The sequence below is a fragment of the Bos javanicus genome, chromosome 26 (assembly GCF_032452875.1).
Source record: "Bos javanicus breed banteng chromosome 26, ARS-OSU_banteng_1.0, whole genome shotgun sequence".
NCBI lineage: Eukaryota > Metazoa > Chordata > Mammalia > Artiodactyla > Bovidae > Bos > Bos javanicus.
In genome coordinates, this window is record NC_083893.1 from 20,792,151 (window position 1) to 20,816,679 (window position 24,529).

Genomic DNA, 24,529 nt, shown 5'->3' on the forward strand with positions numbered 1-24,529 from the left:
TGTACATTAATAAATAAGTCTTAGTACCTAAGACTTGACCACACAAGATATAGGGAATGAAATGAGACTATATTTGTGAGAAAAAAATACTGTAGAAATTATAAAATGCTACTCAAAGATAAGTATTTATTATTGTCAGCTCTATCTTGGTATTATTGAAGACTCTCTAGAGGTTAATTACTTATAAAAATTCAAAAAAGATCTAGTTGTCAAAATGGACTGACCCCACCAGTATTATTTTAAACAGACTACTCTTGGGTGATCAACTTACCTCGATGGAGAGGAAGACTGTTCAGTTCTAGGGATGTAAATTCACAAATACAGACATACAGTCTCTCGCCCTCTTTTAGACTGGGAATGGTAACAACTTCTACAAAACTGCTGGGGAACTGTCCTGAAAATAAAAGCAAACATTTCCAGTATTAAAATTTCTTTTTTCTATTTGTGTACCAGGACAAAAAACTTTTTTCTGAGCTCATTTATAGACCCCAAATTAAAAACTCACTGAGTACTCATAGCTGGAAAATCTACTGTAGAAAATGTGCAACACACAAAATTAGGTGCCTGCAGAACACAGAGAGTGCAATTCAATCCAATAAACATTTAATGGGTGTCACTCTATCAAAGGCACACTGCAGAGGGGAAAAAGAGTAAGACAGTCTTGGCCCTGAAAGATCTTAAAATCGACTTCAGACATAAAATCTAATTCAGACACAAGCAATAATTCAGTCTGAAATCCAGTGTCAACTCATAGGTATACAAATTGCTATGGAAGTTCAGAGAAGGCAGAAAACGGGTCAGGAAAAAAATGAAAAATTTTATGGAAAAAAACTATAGTTGAGTCTGAAGATGGGCAGGGTTATAATAGGTAATAGTAGATAGACAAGCCTGTCAGTTGGAAAGCATCAGAAAGTTTAGCTGATTCCACCTTCTATATTTCTCTTGCACCTCTCCACTATCTCAAGACTCATCCTCTCGGTCCAAGCCATGGCTACTTCTCACCTCGATTACGGCAACAACTTTCCATCTCGCCTCTCTGCTTTTGGCTTTGCCCTTCCCTATCATTCTTCAATTTGAAGCAGAGAGCTTTGTAAAATACAAGCCTGACAGTGCTTGAAGCACGTTTACAGCAGCCCATTTCCATAACCCCTTACCACAGCATGCGCTGTCCTCCATGATCTAGTCTCTGTTCATCTCCCCATGCCATCTCCCCCATCTCAACCATTCACACTTCATGCCAGACTGAACTTTTCTCAGTTCCTCCATGCTCTTTTCCTCTTGTTCCAGGGCCCCTGAATAAGCAATCCTCTCTGCCTATCCTCTTTGACTTCTGACACACCATATTTATCCTAGCTGAGGTATCACATCTACTGGGAAATAATCTATTATCCGCCAAATACGGGTTAAGTATCAACAGAGTCTGTTCTCAGGACTGTAAGATATACTTCAAGCCAGACGTACAAAAATATATGCAAGTTAAGGCTGGATTTAACACAGATGCATATTGTGGGAGAAGAACTTCTAGTCTCCTCCCAAATTCATGAAAGAAATTGGTGCTAATATATGTTTTCAAGAATAGAAAAAAGGAAACCAGGCGCATGCAAAGTGGGAGGTAAGTGCCTCTTGGATACAGGGCAACTTTAATAAATTTAGGTCACCCAGGGATTTAGGAGGGCAGCTGGTACCTAACCACGTCAACCTTTTAAAGGAACCTGCAAGGAGAGATGCAATGATAACAGACGTTCTCTCCTCACTGGTAGAAACCACGGCAAACACATGCAGAAAACACAAAAGGATCTGAAGTTTATTTACTGGGCTTGCCATTAAACCTTAATTTTTAATATAGAAAGAAGGGAGTGCCTGTGCCTATTTTGAATGTGAAGAATCATAAGCCTCTTACCTGTCACATCCTCTTTCTTTCCTAGAAGCCAAAATTCATCCACCACCGCCAATACCTCAATAATATCTCCCACAAAGAGTGGCAGTTCTTCTGACACACTAGGGCAAAAGTCAAAGATAGCTCGAACCACTGAGCCAGCCTCCATCTTTTAAACCTGGAAAGAAAGGTAAAAGAAATGGGAAAGTAGAATTATTTAAGACACTGCAATACAGACCTATATCTTGAGAATTATCATTAAGATATAAAGGTACTTATAATGAAGTCAAAGTAAATAAGAAGTTTGTACTTTAAAAAAATCAGAATGCTATCTCTATTTATTTCTTTAGAAACAATACTTTCCTCATACATTTTCACTTGATTTTCAAAGTCATTCTGGAATCGAAAAAAAAAAAAAAAATGACCTATAGCTATGAGAAACAGAAAACATGCAATGTGGAACTGCAGACTTTCCAAAATGCCTGAGGAAGGCAATATGGAAATTAACATTTTTAAAGTACAAGGCAAGAGGGTATTTTTAAAATATGGTATTTAAAAGGTAGGGAATTGAAATATGGCATTTCATCTATTCCCTATATCTTTTTTTGCTTATTTATTTCTTCTCTATTTCCACATATATTTTATTTTTTTAAAGTTTTATTGATATAATTGACATACACCTCTGCATAAGTTTTTGCTTCCCTGGTGGTTTAGACGGTAAAGAGTCTGCCTGACTGCAATACAGGAGACCTGGATTCAATCCCTGGCTTTGGAAGATCCCCTGAAGAAGGCAATGGCAACCCACTCCAGTAATTCCATGGACAAAGAGAAGCCTAGTGGGCTCTAGTCCATGGGGGTGCATAGAGTTGGACATGACTGAGAAACAGAGTATATTCTGCATAAGTTTAATCATGAAGTGATTATTGCAATAAATTTAGTGAACACCCACCATTTTTTATAGATACAAAAGTAAAGAAATGGATGTAAAAATTAATTTTAAACATGTATTTTCCTTCTGATGAGGGCTCTTAGGATGTATACCCCTAATAACTTTCATACATAACATATGCAGTACTAATTATACTGATCATGTTGTACGTTACATCCCTAGTACTTATTTATCTTACAGTGAAGTGACAGAAAGTCGCTCAGTTGTGTCCGACTTTTTGTGACCCCATGAACTGTAGCCTGCCAGGTTCCTCTGTCCATGGGATTCTCCAGGCAAGAATACTGGAGTGGATTGCCATGCCCTCCTCCCAGGGGATCTTCTCAACCCAAGGACTGAACCTGAGTCTTCTGCTGGGAGTTTATACATTTTGACTGCCTTCATCCAATTCCCCCAGTCACCTCTGCCCTGATCTCTTTTTCTGAGTTTGTTTGTATCTGAAGTATAGTTGACCTATATAACACCATGTCAGTTCCTGTTACACAACTTGGTGATTCAATAGTTCTACACATTTCAAAATGATCACCGTGATAAATCTAGTCATGATATGTCATCATACAAAGACAGGAGTTACTAACTATTCCCCACACTATACATTTCATACTTGTGAATCATTTATTTTACAACTGGAAGTTACTTCTTAAACTCTCTCATCTATTTCCTTCCTCCTCCTGCCCACCTCCCCTCTGGCAACTACCTCTTTGTTCTTTGCGTCTATGACTTTGTTTCTATTTTATGTTTGTTCATTTGTTTTTTAGATTTCACATATAACTGAAATCATACAGTATTTGTCTTTCTATGACATTTCATTTAGCATAATGCCCTCTAGATCCATTCACGTTATCAAAAATGGCAAGATTCCATTCTTTTTTATGAATTAGTAATATTCCATTATACACACACACACGAATATATATACATGTATATATACATACACACACACGCACACAGATATATAATATAACCACATCTTCTTCATCTATTTATCTACTAACAGGCACTAAGTTTGCTTCCTAAAGTTCACAGCTTTTGTAAATAATGCTGCAATGAATATAGGGGCTCATCTCTCTTTCTGAATTAGTTTTTGTCAGATAAACATCCAGGGCTGGAATTGCTGGATCACACGGTAGCCCTGTTTTTAATTTTTTGAGGAAGCTCCATACTGTTTTCCATAGTGGTTGTACCAGTTTATATTCCCACCAACAGTGCATAAGAGTTCCTTTTTCTCCAGAGTACATCTTTGCCAACACATGTTATTTGGTCTCTTTAACAGCCAATAGGGTAAGTGTGAAGTGACAACTCATTGCGATTTTAATTTATATTCCCTGATGACCAGTGGTGTTGAGCATCTCTCTTCATGTGCCTGTTCCCCATCTGTACACCTTTGGGAAAATGTCTAGATCCTCTGTTCATTCTTTTAACTGGGGTGTTTATTTGATACTGAGTTGGTTGTATCATTTGCAAATATCTTCTCCCATTCAGTAGCTGGTGTTTTTCTTTTGTTGATAATTTCCTTTGCTGTACAAAAGCTTTTTAGTTTTGTGTAGTCTCTCTCCACAACTACCTTAAAGACGGGGGTACTGAGGCTCAGAAAGTTATAAAACTTAATTTGTTCAAGATCACAGAGTTTATAGCAGCAAGGCCAGGATTTGGACTGAGGGCATTCTGGTCCCTTCTTGCTTCTATTTAAAAAAAAAAGAAAAAGTAATTTGACCTGAATAACAGCAACAGTAGTGCAGATTTAAAATGCATTGAAAAATAAAAATCCATAAAAAGAACAAAAAAAGACTATGTAGATGGCGCCTCCAGACAAGACTGAGTACACTACACCACATCAACAATGTGTTTTCCATTCAAAGAAGCCTACAGTCCCAACTTGCATACTACCTGCTATGGTATCTATGCTGTTTTAAGACAATGTGTCTGTTATTCTGTGTCAAGGGAGCCTAAGTGCCTGCTCACCTGGTGGCTCAGATGGTAAAGAATTTGCCTGCAATGCAGGAGACCTGGGTTCCATTCCTGGCTCGGGACGACCCCCTGGAGAAGGGAATGACTACCCATTCCAGTATTCTTGCCTGGAGAATCCCATGGACAGAGGAGCCTGGCAGGCTATAGTCCATCGGGATACAGACAGTCAGATACAGCTGAGCAACTAACACTTCACTTCAAGCAACAGAACGGGAGGCAATAAAAAGGAGGGCATATGTACACTGGAAACCCTCAGGATTACTGTACTCTTCTCTCAGGTCTTTTACAAGAAGCAACAGACGATCTCCAGAGTGTCCAGGCCCCAAGCCTGATGTTCTTTATTTGTCTCAAGTATTCATTTGGTGCCGGTAGAGATGAGGATTCTAACCTTCATCTCACATATAACTATGCTGTCACTTCTGTGTGATTCTTTTCGACCCCATGGACTGTAGCCTGCCAGGCTCCTCTGTCCATGGGATTCCCCAGGCAAGAATATTGGAGTGGGTTGCCATGCCCTCCCCCAGGGGATCTTCCCAACCCAGGGATCGAACCTACATCTCTTATGTAGGCAACTGGCAGGCAAGTTCTTTACCACTAGCACCACCTGAGAGCCCCGACATACAACTGTAACCAACAACAAAAGGCACCAAGTGCCTAGTTACAAAAAAGAATAGTTATAGCTTCGTTAAGTTTACAGTCTAAGAATGATGTGGACAAACATTTAGGCACATAATAAATTGTTTAGTCTATTAATGCAAAGTACCTATAAGATTCTAATGACTCATGCAATGCACATGTTACATATTTCACTTGAACTACTGAGTAAAAAGAGCTTGTCCTTGTGTTACAGAAACTTTTTTCCTATAATGAGATGACTTGGGTATATAATGGAAAAGAGAAGTAGCTAGTAACACTCCCCACATCCTCTCCCACATTTTCTTTAAGTATTAAAATATATAACAAATCTTCCCTAGTGGCTCAGATGGTAAAGGATCTGCCCGCAATGCAGGAGACCCAGGTTCGATCCCTGGGTTGGGAAGATCCCCTGGAGTAGGAAATGGCAACCCATTCCAGTATTCTTGCCTGGGAAATGCCATGGACAGAGGAGTATGGCAGGCTACAGTTCACAGGGTCGCTAAGAGTCAGACACGACTGAGTGACTAACACAATTAAAAATCACACACTGAGGAGGCAGCGTAATATGAATGCAAATTACTGGGCTCCTGCTGTCAGAGACGGAGAAGGCAATGGCACCCCACTCCAGTACTCTTGCCTGGAAAATCCCATGGACGGAGGAGCCTGGTAGGCCGCAGTCCATGGGGTCGCTAGGAGTTGGACACGACTGAGAGACTTCACTTTCTTTTCACTTTCATGCATTGGAAAAGAAAATGGCAACCCATTCCAGTGTTCTTGCCTGGAGAACCCCAGGGACGGGGGAGCCTGGTGGGCTGCCGTCTACGGGGTCGCACAGAGTCAGACACGACTCAAGTGACTCAGCAGCAGCAGCAGCTGTCAGAGAGATCAAGGTTCGAATCCCAGCTCCACTATATTTTAGCTTTTTCACCTTGGATATATTACTTGGGCTTCAGCTTCTTTTTTTAAAAAATGGAGATAATCATACTTTCATAATAACCATCAAGAGGGTGATGATAATGATAAAAGTAATTATACTAATGCCTAATAAGGTGACGAATAGATTTAAGGGATTAGATCTGGTAGACAGAGTGCCTGAAGAGCTATGGATGAAGGTTCATAACACTGTCAAAAATATGGTTTTTCCAGTAGTCATGTACAGATGTGACAGTGGGACCATAAAGAAGGCTGAGTGCCAAAGAACTGATGCTTTTGAACTGTGGTGCTGCGGAAGACTCTTGAGAGTCCCTTGGACTGCAAGGAGATCAAACCAGTCATTCCTAAATGAATCAATGCTATTTATTCATTGGAAGGACTGAGGTTGACACTCCAATACTTTGGCCACCTGATGAGAAGAGCTGACTCATTGGCAAAGAACCTGATGCTGGGAAAGATTGAGGGCAGGAGGAAAAGGGGATGACAGAGGCTGAGATGATTGGATGGCATCACTGACTCAATGGAGAGGAGTTTGAGCAAACTCCAGGAGACAGTGGAAGACAGAGAAGGCTGGTGTGCTGCAGTCTATGGGGTCCCAAAGAGTCAGACATGACTTAGCAAGTGAACAAGAACAACGCCTAATATTTAATTAGCACTTCTACATGTAGCACTATGACCTCCCTCCTTGGGTCTTCACAACAACCCTGCTGTATGTAGTTGGTTCCCATTCTGCAAGCTCAGAAAGACGATGTAATCTGTCCAGGGTCACATAGTAAGTCAGACATGGAACAGGAATGCAGATCTGCCTGTCCTCAAATCCATAACCAGTATGCTAATAGTGTGAAAGCACCTGGGACAGGGGGAATACAGTAGGTGCTCAATAAATGTTAGCAGTTATTATTAAACATCATTTCCATAATCATCTACAAGACTAAATCTGTCAACGATATAGCATCATCAGAGAATGTGATATTTCAAGTATATAAACACTATATAATTTACTATATCAACATCTCAAACATGATTAACTTTGACCATGTTTAAAACCTAGGCGCATAACATACATCCTTGGCATTACCAGAAAACACACTAAACACTAACTTAATAATAAGCTCGTTATTAAGACCATTTCTTCTGTGACACATAGTACCAGTGCTATGTAAGTTTTAGGTTTTTCTCTTGTAATGTCAGCCTTTGCTCTGCCTTCAGTTTATCTCCTCTGTCAACTTTTCTACGTCTTTCTAGATCGTTGTTTATAATCTGCTGGGAGTGGCAGGGAACCACACACACACCACCAAAATTATTACAAGTTTCTAGATAAATAAAAAGTAACCGTGCTCCAAATAAGAGGCTAACAAGCTCTTCTGCAGTGGTACAGTACATGTGGTAGTGCTAGAGTCCTTCAACAGTTATTTTTTATGTGCTCTGAGGCCCCTTTCTTAGTTTCTGGCTGTCTTCCAGACAGCTGAAGTTGCCAGATGTCAGATTTCCACATAAGGGTGGTGTCAAAAATATTTCTTTCCCCTAAAACAAACAATATTTTGCAAAATCCTTAACCATCTATATATTATTAAAACAACTCAAGGTTGAGCCAAGGTAGATATTATTTTCCTTTTCCTACTACTATCTTTTCTCAAATTTCGTCTATCAGACTAAATATATACCTCATTATCTAAAATATCATGGAGAGAATTAGCATAAGCCCCAGAGGGTGACTTAGAGAGCTACCCTGTTCCATGGAGGAGTAACCTTTGGGAGCTGAAAGGGTTAAAGCTTCTCCTTGAGAACCTTCCTGCTCTACCAGAAAATGACTCAGAAGCAGAGGAGGGTCTGGCTCAATAAATACTTGTACTGACTGACCTCCTACCCTGTTGGAAGGAGTGCGTAATCGCTAATGAATACACACCCTGGAAGAGCGCTGCAGTCAGAGCCTGGCTAAACTACAGGATTCGTGGGTGAGACCAGAAAGGAGGTCTTTATGTCCTCTGTTCTATGTAGAATAGCGTGAATTTCATCTGTCTTCTCTGTACACACTATGAAAAGCAACAATTATTGTTTCTGTCTGGGCCATTTTAGAAGCCAGGACTGGGATTCCCTAGGGTCCAGTTGTCAGGACTAGGCGCTTTCACTGTCGTGGCCTGGGTTTAATCCCTGGTTGGGGAACTAAGATCCTGCTTGCCGTGCAGTATGGCCAAAAAATATTTTGAACCTTAATCATAACTAGTTTACACATAAACTGTTTCACCAACTTCAGATGGAAGCAAAAAAGAACTATTAATACATTGGAAATCAGAATGCAGATGGGCCTGAGAGAAGGCAGAGGAAATAAATGCCTGGATGGCATAATGTCTGGGACATCAGAAAGTTTGCTATGAAAGCCTTTCTCCTCTTGCTGGTGAATGCCTGTCTCTCCACCTTTGCAGAGTCACTCTGCATAGGAGACGCAGAGACCCTTCATTCTTCAAACCCTCATAGGATATAAAACCCTATGAGGGAGGAGATGTTTGTTTGTTTTGTTCACTGGTCTAGAGCAATGCTCAGTGAGTAGTTTTTGGTGAGCAAATGATTTACTGAACTTCAGGAAAATACAAGGAACTGTTCGTATCAAAATCTCTACTTCCACTTATCTGAAACTAAATTAACCATCTCTTCTCCACAAACAATTTTATCTTCCAGCGTGAGTAACAGTGTCATATAAGTCTTTCAGACTTAGAATCTGATGTCAAACATCAGAATCTGATACTTCTTCATCCTCTATAATCCAGACAGTACACTAACCGCAGCAGCTACCATTTAAGAATTTATCACATGCCAGACACTGAGCTAGGAGCTTGTACCATCACCACACTGCAAGGTGGAGACCAAGGTGCTCGAGTCAGTGTCCCTGGCTTCAAATCCCAGTGGCACCACTAAACAACATACTTAACTCTCGGACGCAAAGCTAAACCAGAACTCAAGTCTATTTGACTCCAATGCCCAGGTACTTTTTACTGTAAATGTTATTAATTCTCTTACATCTCACTGGTTCTTCCTTCAAAATTACTAAATTTCCATTTTCCTCTCTTTAGTTCTCCAACATTTTATTATGAAATTTTTCAAACAGCCAAGCTGAAAGAAGCTGACACCTACCACATAGAGTCTACCATTAACATGTTACTGTGGGCACTTTGTCACATACCATCGAGCTCCCCATTTTTCAATCCTTGTTATGTTTTGATGTATTTCAAATATTCATTTTTCATTTTATCTTTGATGTATTTCAAAATATATTACAGATATTTTCCCCAATACTTTAGCATGTATCTTAAATAGAGTTTATTATTTGTTAATGCATTTTCATTTGGGGAAGTAACATTTTCCTCTCTTTTTAGCTAAAGATACAATTTTTCTCCTCACTAATCTGTCAGTGAACCTGGTTAATCTTTTAAACGGTCAATTTTTACACATTACACAGTTGCTTAAGAATTTACAAGATTTTCCTACTCTCTATAATGCATTCACATACTCAACAAATTTTAGTCAAGCCAAATGGAGTCAATCAAATTCCCACGCAGGCTGAAAATCTGGCTCTGCTGGGTAGGCTAATCAGTTGATGACTCTTTAACCCAATTTTCTTTAAATATTTATTCTCTAATTCTGTTGGTGACTAACAGGAACATTTAAACTCTCCTCTATTGTCCTAAGCAACTCAACTCTTATCCCAAAGTACCTACCCTACACAGGACAAAATAAGACTCTGTAGATAACCCAACCACTATCCAATAAGGAAACAGGCTTCTTTCCATGAGAAAGAGATCAATAACGCAGACAATTGATTCATAAATCTGCAGTGATTTTTCTTTTTTTTGGTGGAGGGAGCCTGGCAGGCTATAGTCCATAGGGAAGCAAAAAAAGGAAATGGCAACCCACTTCAGTATTCCTGGCCTGAAGAAATCCATGGATCAAGCAGCCTGAGGTTGTAAAGAATTGCACACGACTGAGTGACTTTCACTAAGGATATTTTAACACTTTCAAAGGACTAAAGACCTTGGCAGCAATCTCTCTATCCAGTTTTACTTCTCTGATGTACCAAGGAACATTCAAGATGTTCTGAGGTGAGCTGTAGTTCCTGCACCCAAGTTCAGTTCAGTTCAGTTGCTCAGTTGTGTCTGACTCTTTGCGACCCCATGAATCCCAGCATGCCAGGCCTCCCTGTCCATCACCAACTCCTGGAAACTTGGCTTAGTCCCCATCATTTCCCCAAAACATGCTGAGGACACTAATCATATTGTCCCCAAATGCAAGAGCTCTTTGGTCACTATAAACCTGGGGAAGGCTATATGCCATATTGCTCTCTTGGAGGGACATTTTACTATATTAAAGACTGAGTCAATCCAGCCAAGAACTCCTTTTTAATTCAACTTCTCTGGCACAGCACACGTTTTTTGGGGTCAAACTTTATATATGTATTTTTTTAACTGTTTCTCACTCCACTTATTCATAAATAGTCCTTGTGCATTCCTAACCAATCAAAAGGCTCTCTGCTCCCATAAAGCACTTTCTGTCCAAAACTCATCCCTTTGTTTACATGCTGTTTCTTTTATCCATGGTAGACTCCACTGTCTTTCCACACATTTAAACTGCCTCCAGATGATGCCCTTCTCTCTTGCTCAAGCCCACATCCACTGTTCATGTTTCAGCTCCCTTGTTCTTTTATCACCTTGCAGTTCTGTGAGAGATCAGGCTGGACTTGTAAAAGTTGCAGCCATGAGAGTGAATGTATTCAGTATTAACGAAAACACATCCAGAAATAAAAATAACACTTAAAAAAGTGTATCATGCAACCTGTATGGCCATCAAAAGAACAGGTAAACAAAATGCAGTATATACACACAATGGAGTATTATTAAAAAGGGCATTCTGACACATACCACAACATCAATGAACCTTGAGCATAATGCTAAGTCACAAAAAGACGAATACTGTGCGATTTCACTTATATGATGTATCAACAGTAGTAAAGCTCATGGAAACAGTAAGTAGAAAGGTGGTTACTGGGGGGTGAGGGGAAGGAAAATGGGTACAGAGTTTCAGTTTGTGACCATGGAAAGGTTCTGAAGATAGATGATGATGGTGGTGGCACAACAAAATGGATTTAATGCCACAGACCTGTACACTTAAAACCGGCAAAATGGTAAATTCTATGTTTTACATACACACACATATATATGTATTTATCATAACAAAGCTTTTTAAAAAGCTATGTCATAAGATGCGAGAGAATGTAGAAGAAGGCCTAGTAAACTTCAATAATTGCTGACAAGCAACATATCTACAAGTCTGGACATACTTCATTAAAAGAAAATCTCCTGAGATGACAAACTTTTCCCCTGACAGAAAAGTGAAAAAAAGTGAAAGCTGCTCAGTCATGTCTGACTCTTTGCGACCCAATGGACTATACAGTCCATGGAATTCTCCAGGCCAGAATACTGAAGGGGGTAGTCATTCCCTTCTCTAGGGGATCTTCCTAACCCAGGGATAGAACCCCGGTGTCCCACATTGCAGGCAGATTCTTTACCAGCTAAGCCACGAAGGAAGCCCAAGAACACTGGAGTGTGTAGCCTATCCCTTCTACAGTGGATCTTCCTGACTCAGGAATCGAATCAGGGTCTCCTGCATTGCAGGCGCATTCTTATATATTGATATCAGACCTGGGACAGACTGAGAACACTGAACATTAAAGCCAGGGTTGGGTGTCTTCCATTTCCCCTTCGAGGTCTATCTGTCCTCCCCTCCTCCACCTTGCTCTATGCTCCATGAGGCTGACCCACAAGAACCGCATCAAGGTGTTCCCTTGCCTCTGGCTTCCAGTTTGGTTCAGCCAATGGGCATCACCAGTAGGAGATTGAAGGCAGAGGGATGGTGAGGTTGGGTGTTTATTCCCATGCATCTTTTCCAGCTGGGCTGTGAGTTGGCTTGGCTATGTCATTCTACTAAAGGCCACAGCTAATATAAGGAAGCTGAAAAAGAAATAGAGTCAGGTAACGATCCAGCTTTCTGCCCCTTGAGGCCTGGGTGGCTCACTGGCTATCTCTGGGGTACAGTACAACTCTCCAGTATTTTGCCTACATCTGTCTGTTCCAAGTGGGACCTCCTCAAATTACCCGTTTTGAGTATGCCTTCTACATTCTGCTAAGCCCCTGACAGATATATGCCCAAAAGGATCCTTCTAAGTTTATGAGAACTATGCATGAAAAAACGGAGAGAGAAAATACAGGAAACCATAGTTTCCTAAATCTACCATCCTAAATCTAGGTGAGAGATAAAAGAGATAAAGGCTTAAAATATATTTAGAAAAAGACTAATGCCTGGGTTCCTGTGCACTCACCCTTCAAAAAAACACCCCACTGTTGACAGAGTTGGTGCATGGGCCCAGACTCCAAATTGCTTTGAAATTCTGAGCAATCTATTTCACAATCCATTGTGTCCTAGAAGAGTAGGACACGATGTGTGAGAGCTGTGAGAAGGTGCTCTGTTCTTTCAAACAGCACTGATGACACCTTGCATGCTCTTCCTAACACTGCCCAGTGTAGAGTAGAAGTCTAAATTCTGAACTTTCAGAATCAAATTTCTGAAGAGATTTCCTGAACTGGAAGATAGTTTCTCTTCCTTTCCTGTTTGCTCCTACAAAGTGGGTGTGCTGCAGGAGCTCAGGTACATCTTTGCTGACCTGAGAAGAGCTGGGAGAGGGTCGGTCCCCTTTGGCGGGACTCTCCAGTATAGGTTCCTGCAAAGGTATACGTTTGCCTGAGCATCTGGAAATTTCCTTATGTCCTGAAACTGAACTCTCCATAAAATGTCAGTTTCGGAGAATGGAAATCTATTTTCAAAATTTCAAATCCAAGCAATGAAAAGTAATCTTTAACCTCAAAAGCAAATGCACAGTTCTCTTATTCTTGGCAATACAGGACTAATAAGAACAGGCTCTTTCTTCTGGGCGAAAGGGTGAGAGGTGTCAGAAAATGAAGTTTAAATCTGTTTCAGGAAGGAAATGAGAGAAGCTAGGAAAACATCACTTCCTCCTCTGGTTTATGTCACCAGAGCTCATTTCGGACAGAAGGTCAGCGGTCACTGCCAGGTGGTTACTCAAACAACCAGCAATAGATGAAGGGGAAAAGTAGAACCCATCTTGAGCATGGTGGCCCCCATGAGGCTGAGCAGCATGGCCTGGGCCAGCTGTCCTCAATCAAGTATCTTCCTCCAACCCACTGTGCTCTCCTGATGGCAGCAGCCCTGATTCACAACACACACTTTGCGAAACATGTTATGTAATGTTGGACTGTAAGAAAAAATAAAAAGCCTGCTCTGACGTAGGAGGGATGATCAGAGAAACGAGGGTAGAAAAGGAAAGGAATCTGCTATCATAAACTGTCTTAGAGGGTATATTAATTTTTATTTCAAACCTGTCCCAAGTTGGAAAGCAACAACCTCAGCAGATGGAACAGGACACAGATCAGAGTTTCCACCAATCATGGAAGGGCCCTTCAGTCCTCTTCAGGATTTAAACGGAATAGTTCTCATCTCAAATATCTAAATAGTTCTAATTTCTTTTGACAAAAGACAAAATTTAAATTAAGAAAGCTTCAAAGACTTCCTGGTGGCCCCGTGGTTAAGAATCTGTGCTCCCAATGCAGGGGGCCCAGGTTCAATCCCTGGTCGGGGACTAGATCCCACATGCTGCAACTAGGACCCAGTCCAGTTCAGTCGCTCAGTCGTGTCCGACTCTTTGAGACCCCATGGACCACAGCATGCCAGGCCTCCCTGTCCATCACCAGCTCCCAGAGTTTACCCAAACTCATGTCCATTGAGTCGGTGATGCCATCCAACCATCTCATCCTCTGTCATCCCCTTCTCCTGTCCTCTATCTTTCCCAGCACCAGGGTCTTTTCAAAAGAATCAGTTCTTTGCATCAGGTAGCCAAAGTATTGGAGTTTCTGCTTCAACATCAGTCCTTCCAATGAACACTCAGGCCTGATCTCCTTTAGGATGGACTGGTTGGATCTCCTCGGAGTCCAAGGGACTCTCAAGAGTATTCTCCAACACCACAATTCAAAAGCATCAATTCTTCAGTGCTCAGCTTTCTTTATAGTACAACTCTCACATCCATACATGACTACTGGAAAAACCATAGCCTTGATTAGACAGACCTTTGTTGGCAAAGCAATGTCTGCTTTTTAATATGCTGTCTAGGTTGGACCCAGTGCAGCCAAACAAATAAATAAATAATAAGTAATAATAATAAGAATCTGCCTTGCAATGCAGGAAACACTGGTTTGCTTCAATCTCTGGTCTGGGAAGATCCCACATGCCACAGGGCAACTAAGCCCGTGTGCCCCAACTACTGAGCCCCTGCTCTGGAGCCCTCAAATTGCAACTACCGAGCCTACATGCCACAGTTACTGAAGCCCAGGTGCCTAGGGCCCGTGCTCCACCACAAAGAGGAGCCTCCAGCTCACTACAGGCTTCCTTGATAGGTCAGTTGGTAAAGAATCCGCCTGCAATGCAGGAGACACCAGTTCGATCACTTTCATTGGAAGTAGAGAAAAGCCCTCTGGCAGCAACAAAGACCCAGCACAACCAAAACAAAATTAAGTAAATTAAAATAAAGAAAGAAAGCTTCAGGACTGACTCTTATTGGACACCTGTTTCAACTGACTTAAAGGATTCCACACTCCACCCCCAAATTAAGCTGATATTTTCCTTCCTGTTTAGTTATTTTTAAAATTGCTTATATATCTCTACATCAAATTTGTCTTTTTCGAAAAACCACACTGGTGGAAGAAGGTCCCAAGATTAATATTTTAGAATTACCAAATTTGAGGAAATTTACATTAATTGTAAAAATTACATTAATTTTTCAAATGGGTCAACCTAACAATTCCTTAAGTACTCGCTCAGATTTTCATTTCTTAAATCCTGTATGAATCTCAACTATGAAATTTAAGAATCACTGACTCATAAGTATATACACTGGACATGTCTGAGCTAAGCAGCCTAGTGATACATTAAAATTAACAGCTCCAACATGCTGTCTATACAATAAATGCCCAGATAACACAATCCACAGCAGCTGTAGAGTACAGACTAATTTGAAACTACAAGGTGAAACTTCAGGGTGAAGCTGCAGCTAACAAGGAGCAAAACAAACTTGTGATAACAGGCAGTTTTTAGGACAGTTTCCAGGAGATGTCTAGAAAATTTATTAACCTAAGCTATGAGGATAAACAGCCCAGAGATCTGCAAGGTAAGCATCTTTTTTCCTTTCCTTATCTCTTTCAAGCATAGGCTTGTTTTTTGGCTAAAGAAGATTTAAAAGAAAAGGTGCTTCTCTGCCCTTCAGATATTCAGAGTATAAAATATTCTTGATTTTTGGAAGAAAGAACCAGGAAAGGAATTTAGGAAACTAAAGATTCTGAGAAAGAAAACTAGGGAGGAAAGAAATGATGCAGTTGGAGTTAAAAATAACCAAGACCACTCTCAGGGTAAGAGATTTGTAGGTCATTCTACGCAGTGCCAGCATCCAAGCACCATGGGAAAGAGGGAGCAGCAGTTTCGTGTGTTGTGTTGTTTAGCCTCTAAGTCGTGTGAAACTCCTTTGAGATCCCATGGACTGCAGCCCACCAGGCTCCTCTGTCCATGGGACTTCCCAGGCAAGAATACTGGAGTAGGTTGCCATTTCCTTCTCCAGGGGATATTCACGATCCAGGGATCAAACCCATGTCTCCTGCATTGGCAGGAAGGTTCTTTACCACTGAGCTACCAGGAAAACCCCTCTACTCTCTTTTCCTATGAGTCTGGCATTTTTCTTTGTTTTAAGATTCCATGTACAAGTGAGATCACAGTTATTTGTCTTTCTCTGAATTTCTAAAGTGCATCTCTTTCAGACAGTCACTATATACATTTAAAGTAATTATTGATACAGCATTTGTTTCTATTTGCCCTATTTTTTGTTCCTTAAAGCAAAGAAGAACTAAAGAGCCTCTTGATGAAAGTGAAAGATGAGACTGAAAAAGTTGGCTTAAAACTCAACGTTCAGAAAACTAAGATCATGGCATCTGGTCCCATCACTTCATGGCAAATAGATGGGGAAACAATGGAAACAGTGACAGATTTTATTTTCTTGGGTTCCAAAATCACTGCAGATGGTGACGGTAGCCATGAAATTAAAAGACGCTTGCTCCTTGGAAGAAAATCTATGACCAATGTAGACAGCATATTAAAAAGCAGAGACAAAAAAAAGTAAATAAAATAAAAAGCAGAGACATTAATTACTTTGCCAACAAAGGTCCATCTAGTAAAAGCTATGGTTTTCCAGTAGCCATGTATGGATGTGAGAGTTGGAATACAAAGAAAGCTGAGCGCCAAAGAACTGATGCTTTTGAACTGTGGTGTTGGAAAAGACTCTTGAGAGTCCCTTGGACTACAAGGACATCCAACCCGTCCATCCTAAAGGAAATTAGTCCTGAATATTAACTGGAAGTGCTGATGCTGAAACTCCAGTACTTTGGCCACCTGATGCGAAGAATTGACTCATTGGAAAAGACCCTGATCCTGGGAAAGATTGAAGGCGGGAGGAGAAGGGGACGACAGAGAATGAGATGGTTGGATGGCATCACCGATGTGATGGACAAGAGTTTGAGTAGGCTCCAGGAGTTGGTGATGGCAGGGAAGCCTAGCATGCTGAATTCCATGGGGTCGCAAAGAGTCAGACACAACTGAGCTACCGAACTGCTCTGCAATAAAAAGTAGTTCCACTTGCCACAACGAGAGAAAGCCTGCGCAAAGCAACAAAATCCCAGTGCAGCCAAAAATAAAGACAAATTTAAAAACAAAAAAACTTTCCAGTCTTCAGTTCAGTCGCTCAGTCATGTCCGACTCTTTGCGAACCCATGACCAGAGCACTCCAGGTCTCCCTGTCCATCACCAACTGCCGGAGTTTACCCAGACTCATGTCCATTGAGTCGGTGATGCCATCCAACCATCTCATCCTCTGTCATCCCCTTCTCCTCCTACCCTCAATCTTTCCCAGCATCAGGGTCTTTTCCAATGAGTCAGTTCTTCGCATCAGGAGGCCAAAGTACTGGAGTTTCAGCTTCAACATCAGTCCTTCCAATGAACACCCAGGACTGATCTCCTTTAGGATGGACTGGTTGGATCTCCTTGCAGTCCAAGGGACTCGCAAGAGTCTTCTCCAGCACCACAGTTCAAAAGCACCAATTGTTCGGCGCTCAGCTTTCTTTATAGTCCAACTCTCACATCCATACATGACCACTGGAAAAACCATAGCCTTGACTAGACAGACCTTTGTTGACAAAGTAATATCTCTGCTTTTCAATATACTATCTAGGTTGGTCATAATTTTCCTTCCAAGGAGTAAGCGTCTTTTAATTTCATGGCTGCAATCACCATCTGCAGTGATTCTGGAGCCCCCCAAAATAAAGTCTGACACTGTTTCCACTGTTTCCCCATCTATTTCCCATGAAGTGATTGGACCAGATGCCATGATCTTAGTTTTCTGAATGTTGAGCTTTAAGCCAACTTTTTCACTCTCCTCTTTCACTTTCATCAAGAGGCTTTTGAGTTCCTCTTCACTTTCTGCCATAAGGGTGGTGTCATCTGCATATCTGAGGTTATTGATATTTCTCCTGGCAATCTTGATTCTAGCTTGTGCTTCTTCCAGCCCAGCGTTTCTCATGATGTACTCTGCATAGAATTTAAATAAGCAGGGTGACAATATACAGCCTTGACGAACTCCTTTTCCTATTTGAAACCAGTCTGTTGTTCCATGTCCAGGTCTAACTGTTGCTTCCTGACCTGCATACAGGTTTCTCAAGAGGCAGATCAGGTGGTCTGGTATTCCTATCTCTTTCAGAATTTTCCACAGTTTATTGTGATCCACACAGTCAAAGGCTTTAGCATAGTCAATAAAGCAGAAAGAGATGGTTTTCTGGAACTCTCTTGCTTTTTCCATGATCCAGTGGATGTTGGCAATTTGGTCTCTGGTTCCTGTGCCTTTTGTAAAACCAGCTTGAACATCTGAAAGTTCACGGTTCACATACTGCTGAAGCCTTGCCTGCAATGCGGGAGACCTGGGTTCGATCCCTGGGTCAGGAAGATACCCTGGAAAAGGAAATGGCACCCCACTCCAGTACTCTTGCCTGGAAAACCCCATGGATGGAGGAGCCTGGTACCCACCATCCATAGGGTCGTATAAGAGTCGGACACGACCGAGCGACTTCACTCATGTACAACATATGAACTACATAATGGAAGAATTCCATTTACCACACCATCCTGTCCTTTGTGTTACTGCTGCCATATATATTATTTCTACTTTGTGTTACTGCTGCCATAGATATTTGTGGTAGCTTTAAAGCAGATTTCAAAATTTTTTGATACTGCTCCCTATTTCCTCTCCTCCTGAGTGTGGGCCATACCAGTGACTCATTTCTAACCCACAGAATACAGTGGTAGTAAGTGTGTGATTCCCAAGACTAGATTGTGAGGACACTCAGGCAGTCTTATGGAGAAGCCCACACAGTGAAAAACTGGGGCCTCCTGCCAGCAAGCATGTGACCAAGCATCGTAGAAGGAGATTAGAGTCCCAGCGAAGCCTTCAGATGAATGCAGCCCCCAGCAACCTCTTGATGGCAACTCATGACACATTCTGAGCAAGAAACACCCAGCTAAGCCACTCCTGAATTCCCAACCCACAGAAACTGTAAGATAGTATTTATAGTGTTTTAAGCCACTAATTTTTGAGAAAATTTGTTACACAACGATAGATAATTAATGTAGTATATTATAAACCCCAAAATACAATGCCATTTTTGTTATAAACAATGAGTTGTCCTTAAACAAAAGGTCTTTCACTTTTGCCTGTACAATTACCACTTCTTGTGTTCTTCATCCCTTTACACAGATCTGAGTTTCCTTCCAATATCATTTCCTCTCAGCCTAAAGAATATCTTTTAGCATTTCTTACAGTATAAGTCTGTTGACAACAAGTTTGCTCAACTTTAGTTTATCTGAAAGCATTTTAATTGTACTCTCATTTTGGAAAGATTTTTTTGGTTAGTACAGTATTTTGATTGGTGGTTTTATTTTTCTTCTTTCAAATTTTAGAGATGTTGTTCCATTATCTTCTGCCTATTTCAGATGAGAAGTCAGCTGTCATTCTTATCTTCATTCCCCTGTAATACCTTTTTTCTCTACTCTTAAGAGTTTTCTCTGTCTTTAGTTTTCAGTAATCTGACGACAAAGTGTTGAGGTGTACAGTCTTATTTACCCAGTTTGAGGTTCATTGAGATTTTTGAATATATAAGCTGATGTTTTTGATTAAATTTGGGGAAATTCTGGTCATTATTTCTCCATCTTTCTTCCTCTCTTTATGAGATTCCAATTAGACATATATTAAACTACTTGATATTAACTCACTGTCATTACAGTTCTGTTCTCTCCTGTCCCCAGTCTTTCTTCCCTCTGCATTTCAGCTTGGATAACTTCTATTTATCTGCCGTATAGTTCACTGGCCCCTTTCTTCTGCAGCACTGCTCTTGCTCTCTTAAACCCATCCAGTTAATCTTTATTTCAGCAACCACACTTTGAAGGTCCCTATCTATTCATTATGTCATTATTTACATTAGCTGCTTTAAATTCCTCATGTGCTAAATCTATCATTTCAGTCATCACACAATGGGTTATATCTTTCCCTCTGGGGTCTCAGATGAATGTCTTAAGTGCTCATCAAGGTCTCTCAACTCTGGTTCGACTAGAAATCCAGTATTTCTGAGCAATATGCACCCTCGGGTATCTCTGATCAGCTCTTAGCCCCACAGAAGCCACTGCATCAGGCCTCACCGAGGCTTGCCCTGGGCCAAAGACCTGAGATAAATCCCCAAGAAGATTCCTGCTCCTATATCCATTTGCTGCTGTCTCTACTCCTTTACTCGGACCTACAAATCTCAGCCCTCTTAAGGGCTATTAAAAAATCGATGGTTGCTGTAATAAGCCATTGAGATTTTGAAGTTATCTGTTGCACAGCCAAAAAAAAAAAAAAAGACAAAATGTGATGTTAGTTTTTTTGACTGGATCAGCTGAGCATGTCCCTCTTCCATCAAACATGCATAACTCTTATTTTCTGAATAAACTATTATCTTCTAAGATCCAGCTCATGGTACCTCCTCTATAAAGTCTACAGAATTAGTCCTTATCCACTACATGCTCTATAGGGCAGGGATCCTTTTTGTCTGTTTTATGCATTGATGTATACTGAGCATTTAGAGCACTGCTTGGTACATAGCAGGCCCTCCATAAATAGTTGCAGAATGGATAACTTAACACACTGAACTAATTGAAATTATATATCAAAATGTATATTCACATTCCCAATGATCATGTTCCTCTTTCACACAGAGCTTACAGGATCTCACAGGACTCACTCCCACATTAGAAAGGTTGGGCTTTGATTTTAGGTACTTGGGAGCACCTGAAATGTTTGAATAAGCAAGTATAATGGTTAGAATTAGAACAGGTTTTAAGTATTTGAGCACTCCCAAACACAAATGTGTGTATTTTTTTTCCCAGATAAAGACAAAAAGGTATTCCAAGGCAAATCATCCAGGTCATTTATCTTCACATCATTTTAAAAAAACAGGTTTATTGAGTTGCAACTCACATACTATAGAATTAATCCAAAGTGTACAATGCAATGGGTTTAGTAAATTTCCAGAGTTGTGCAACCTGGACCACTATCCATTTTAAAACATTTTAATCATCTCAAAAATAAACTCCATACCCATTAGCAGTCACTTTCCATTTGTCTCCAAAAATCTCCCCATCCATCCCAGCCCCAGACAACCAGTAATCTACTTTCTCTCTAGACAGAAAGATTTGCCTTCTCTAGGCATCTCATACAAATGGAGTCATACAATAGGTGGTCTTGTGTGACAGGCTTCTTTCACTTAGCATGGTTCAAGGTCTTTATATGATTTTCAAATATAAATATGAAACTTAAAACACAATAATTAAGAGCACAGATCACAAAGCCAGACTATCTGGATTTACCTCCTAGCTCCACCCCATGTTAAGGTTACGTGATTTGAGGCAAGTTACTCAACTTCTCTGTGCTTTAATTTCCTCATCTAGAAAATGGGTTTAGTGACAGAACCTGCTTCATAGAAATTTAAATGAGTTAATGTAAATACAGCACTTAGAAGAGTACCTTACACGTAGTAAGCATTATACAGGGGTCAGCTGCTATTATGACTGTTGCTGCTGCTGCTCTCATCATCATCTGCATTAGACAGCAAGCCTATGGACAGATATTCTCAAAATCCTTGTCATAGCTTTAGGATGTTTTTTTGGCATTTAATGGGTTTTAAAACTAGTGTCTCAGGAGAAAGAAGTGGGGAATGACTGACTGCTAAAGAACACAAGGTTTCTTTCCAGTGCGAGGAAATGTTCTGGAACTAGACAGTGGTGAAGGTTGCACATATGTGTAAAACACCCAAAAAAACCCCACTCAATCGTATACTTTAAAAGGGGGGATTTCGTGGTTTGTGAATTATGTCTCAATTTTAAAAACTGAGTGTATCTCTTGTTTTAGAAACTGCCATATTTCAGGCTAAAAATAGTGAAGGCATACATGGATATCTTGCCTTGAAAAAAGTCAGAAATTTAAATAGCTTCCCTATTTATGCTCCACTTTGGCCACCTCATGCAAAGAGTTGACTCATTGGAAAAGACTTTGATGCTGGGAGGGACTGGGGGCAAGAGGAGAAGGGGACAACAGAGGATGAGATGGCTGGATGGCATCACTACTCGATGGACGTGAGTCTGCGTGAACTCCGGGAGTTGGTGATGGACAGGGAGGCCTGGCATGCTGCGATTCATGGGGTCGCAAAGAGTTGGACATGACTGAGCGACTGATCTGATCTGACTGTCCTTCAAGTTTTTCCTGTATTTTATGTATTAAAAATGTATTTATGTTTTATTCCCACTATTAGCTGCAGATGGAGGGTGGGTAATACAGTGTTTGATTATGTGAACTTTCTAGGGCATGGCTACATAAAGGAATAAATTTAAAAAGAGAAATCATTTTCCCTTCTAAATTCTATTAAGTAATAAATATATTCATAATAGCTAAGAGCTCACATTTAAGTCAGAGAATTAGTTTCAGTTTTTGGTTCTGCATTTGCTATGTGACCTTGGGCAAGTTACTTTAACCACTCTGAACTTTTGTTTCCTCATCTGTAAACTGAAGATAACAATAGTAATTTATTTTATGGCGTGTTATGAGGATTAAGTTTGATCATGTAGGGAGCTTCCCTGGTGGATCAGTGGTTAAGAATTCACCTGCGAATGCAGGGGACAAGGGTTCGATCCCTGGTTCAGGAAAATCCCAAAACCCACAGGGCAAACTGAGCCCATGCACAACTACTGAGCCCAGGTGCTCTAGATCTGATGTTCTGCAACGAGAAGCCACCGCAGAGAGAAGGCGTACCCCACTCACTGCAACTAGAGGCAGCCCTTGCACAGCAATAGAGACCCGGCACAGCCAAAGATAGATAAATACATTTGATCATGTTGGTAAAACATTTAATACATTTCCTGGTAAACAGTAAAGCCTCGCACATTTTGTAAATGTCAGCTATGAGGATGGTGATGATGATAATGAAGTGAGAGGAGAAATGTTATCATCGCTCATACTGATGATAACAATATTCAAGATGAGGCAGCAACTTCTGGGTGGGGCCAACTGCTCAAAATTGCTCGTCTCTTTCAAAGGAAGGGGCAGTAATGTGACTCTTTGTGGTTACTGGTCACAAGGACAAAGCAATTGACATCCCCTCTACCCTAAACTCTAAGTGACCTACATAGTTCTACATCCCACAAAGATCTGGCAGCAGTTTTACTTAAGAGATCCTTGCCTATGGGTCTAAGAAAACCTTGCCAAATGCCTTCCAGGGATAGAAGAGGAATATGAAATTAATTAAATATCCTACGGAACTTACACCATCAGCACTTCCTTGTTCTCAAGCCTTTCAGCTTAGGCTAGGACTATACTACTGACTTTCCTGGGTTTCTACCTGGCTGACAGCAGATCATGGAACTTCTTAGTCTCCATAATCCTGTGAGCCAGTTCCCCAAATTAATCTTTTAATAAATGTAAAAAAAAAAAACAAAACTAATGTCCTAAAAAAAAACCTTCTAAAAAAGTATCCTCCATTTCCAGGAAAAACATTAACACTATTGTCAAGTCCTTCAAACTCATATACCTCTTAAAAATTGTTCTTTGACTTGACATTTTTCAGTTTGAGATTGCCCCTGCCCTACTTTTCTTTTTTCTCCCATCATCTCGTCTTTGGGACTATGGCAATAGCTTCCTAAATGGTTACCCACCAGTCTTATGTCCCTTTGTTCTATTTTCTACACTGCACTAGGATTATCTTTTTTAACTACAAACTCTCATAATTCTCTACGGCTTGAAGTTCAAAAGAGTTTCTCATCCATCACTGATAAGAAGTATCTGAAACTCCTTTGTAAATCGTACAGAGCTCATCGTGATCTGGTTCCCACACATATGTTTGGCCTCATTTCTGGACACCCTCCACCCACCACACTCCCCAAACTCTGGCCTCATCAAAATACTGGCAGTTCACTGCGAGGAACTACGTTGTAACACGTATTAATACAACACATCTACAGACTGCTTTTCAATCATACTATCGCCTGTGTATGCTGTTGCTATCTGTGACCATGGTAAATAGGAAGTGTTTATTTTTGTTAAACTGATCACTGCAAGGAAGAACAATCCATAACTAGCAAACCACCTCTGGTTGACACTTTTGTTGTGAATAATTATACTTCAGTTTTTAAGCATTTGGAGTCACCAGAAGAGAATATTGACCAGGTCTGACTTCTGATTCCATTCTTATATGGAATATAAGAATAAAATTTGAATATATTGGTAAAATTTAACACAAAGATTTCCAGTAATTTACTGTTATCAATGCCTTTAATTAAAGCAAACTTCTTAAGATAGCAAGTTAAGTTCATAATGAAAGTGTAAGCAGTACTGTAACAAACGCATTAAATGTCCTTATTCTATGTTAGATTTTTAGTCTTGG

At 40.5% G+C, this 24,529-nt stretch overlaps 1 protein-coding gene across 3 annotated transcripts in view; it reads right to left on the minus strand.

The window, feature by feature from the left end:
• DNMBP (dynamin binding protein) overlaps positions 1-24,529 on the minus strand; it is a 116,932-nt gene that overhangs the window by 80,520 nt on the left and 11,883 nt on the right. For all 3 annotated transcript variants that reach the window (XM_061403085.1, XM_061403084.1, XM_061403086.1), the window contains exons 2-3: positions 1,901-2,054; positions 272-394 (exon numbers count right to left, since the gene is read on the minus strand). In XM_061403085.1, coding sequence (XP_061259069.1) covers positions 272-394; positions 1,901-2,045 — 268 coding nt within the window. In that variant the 5' untranslated portion in view covers positions 2,046-2,054. The remainder of the gene's footprint in view (positions 1-271; positions 395-1,900; positions 2,055-24,529) is intronic.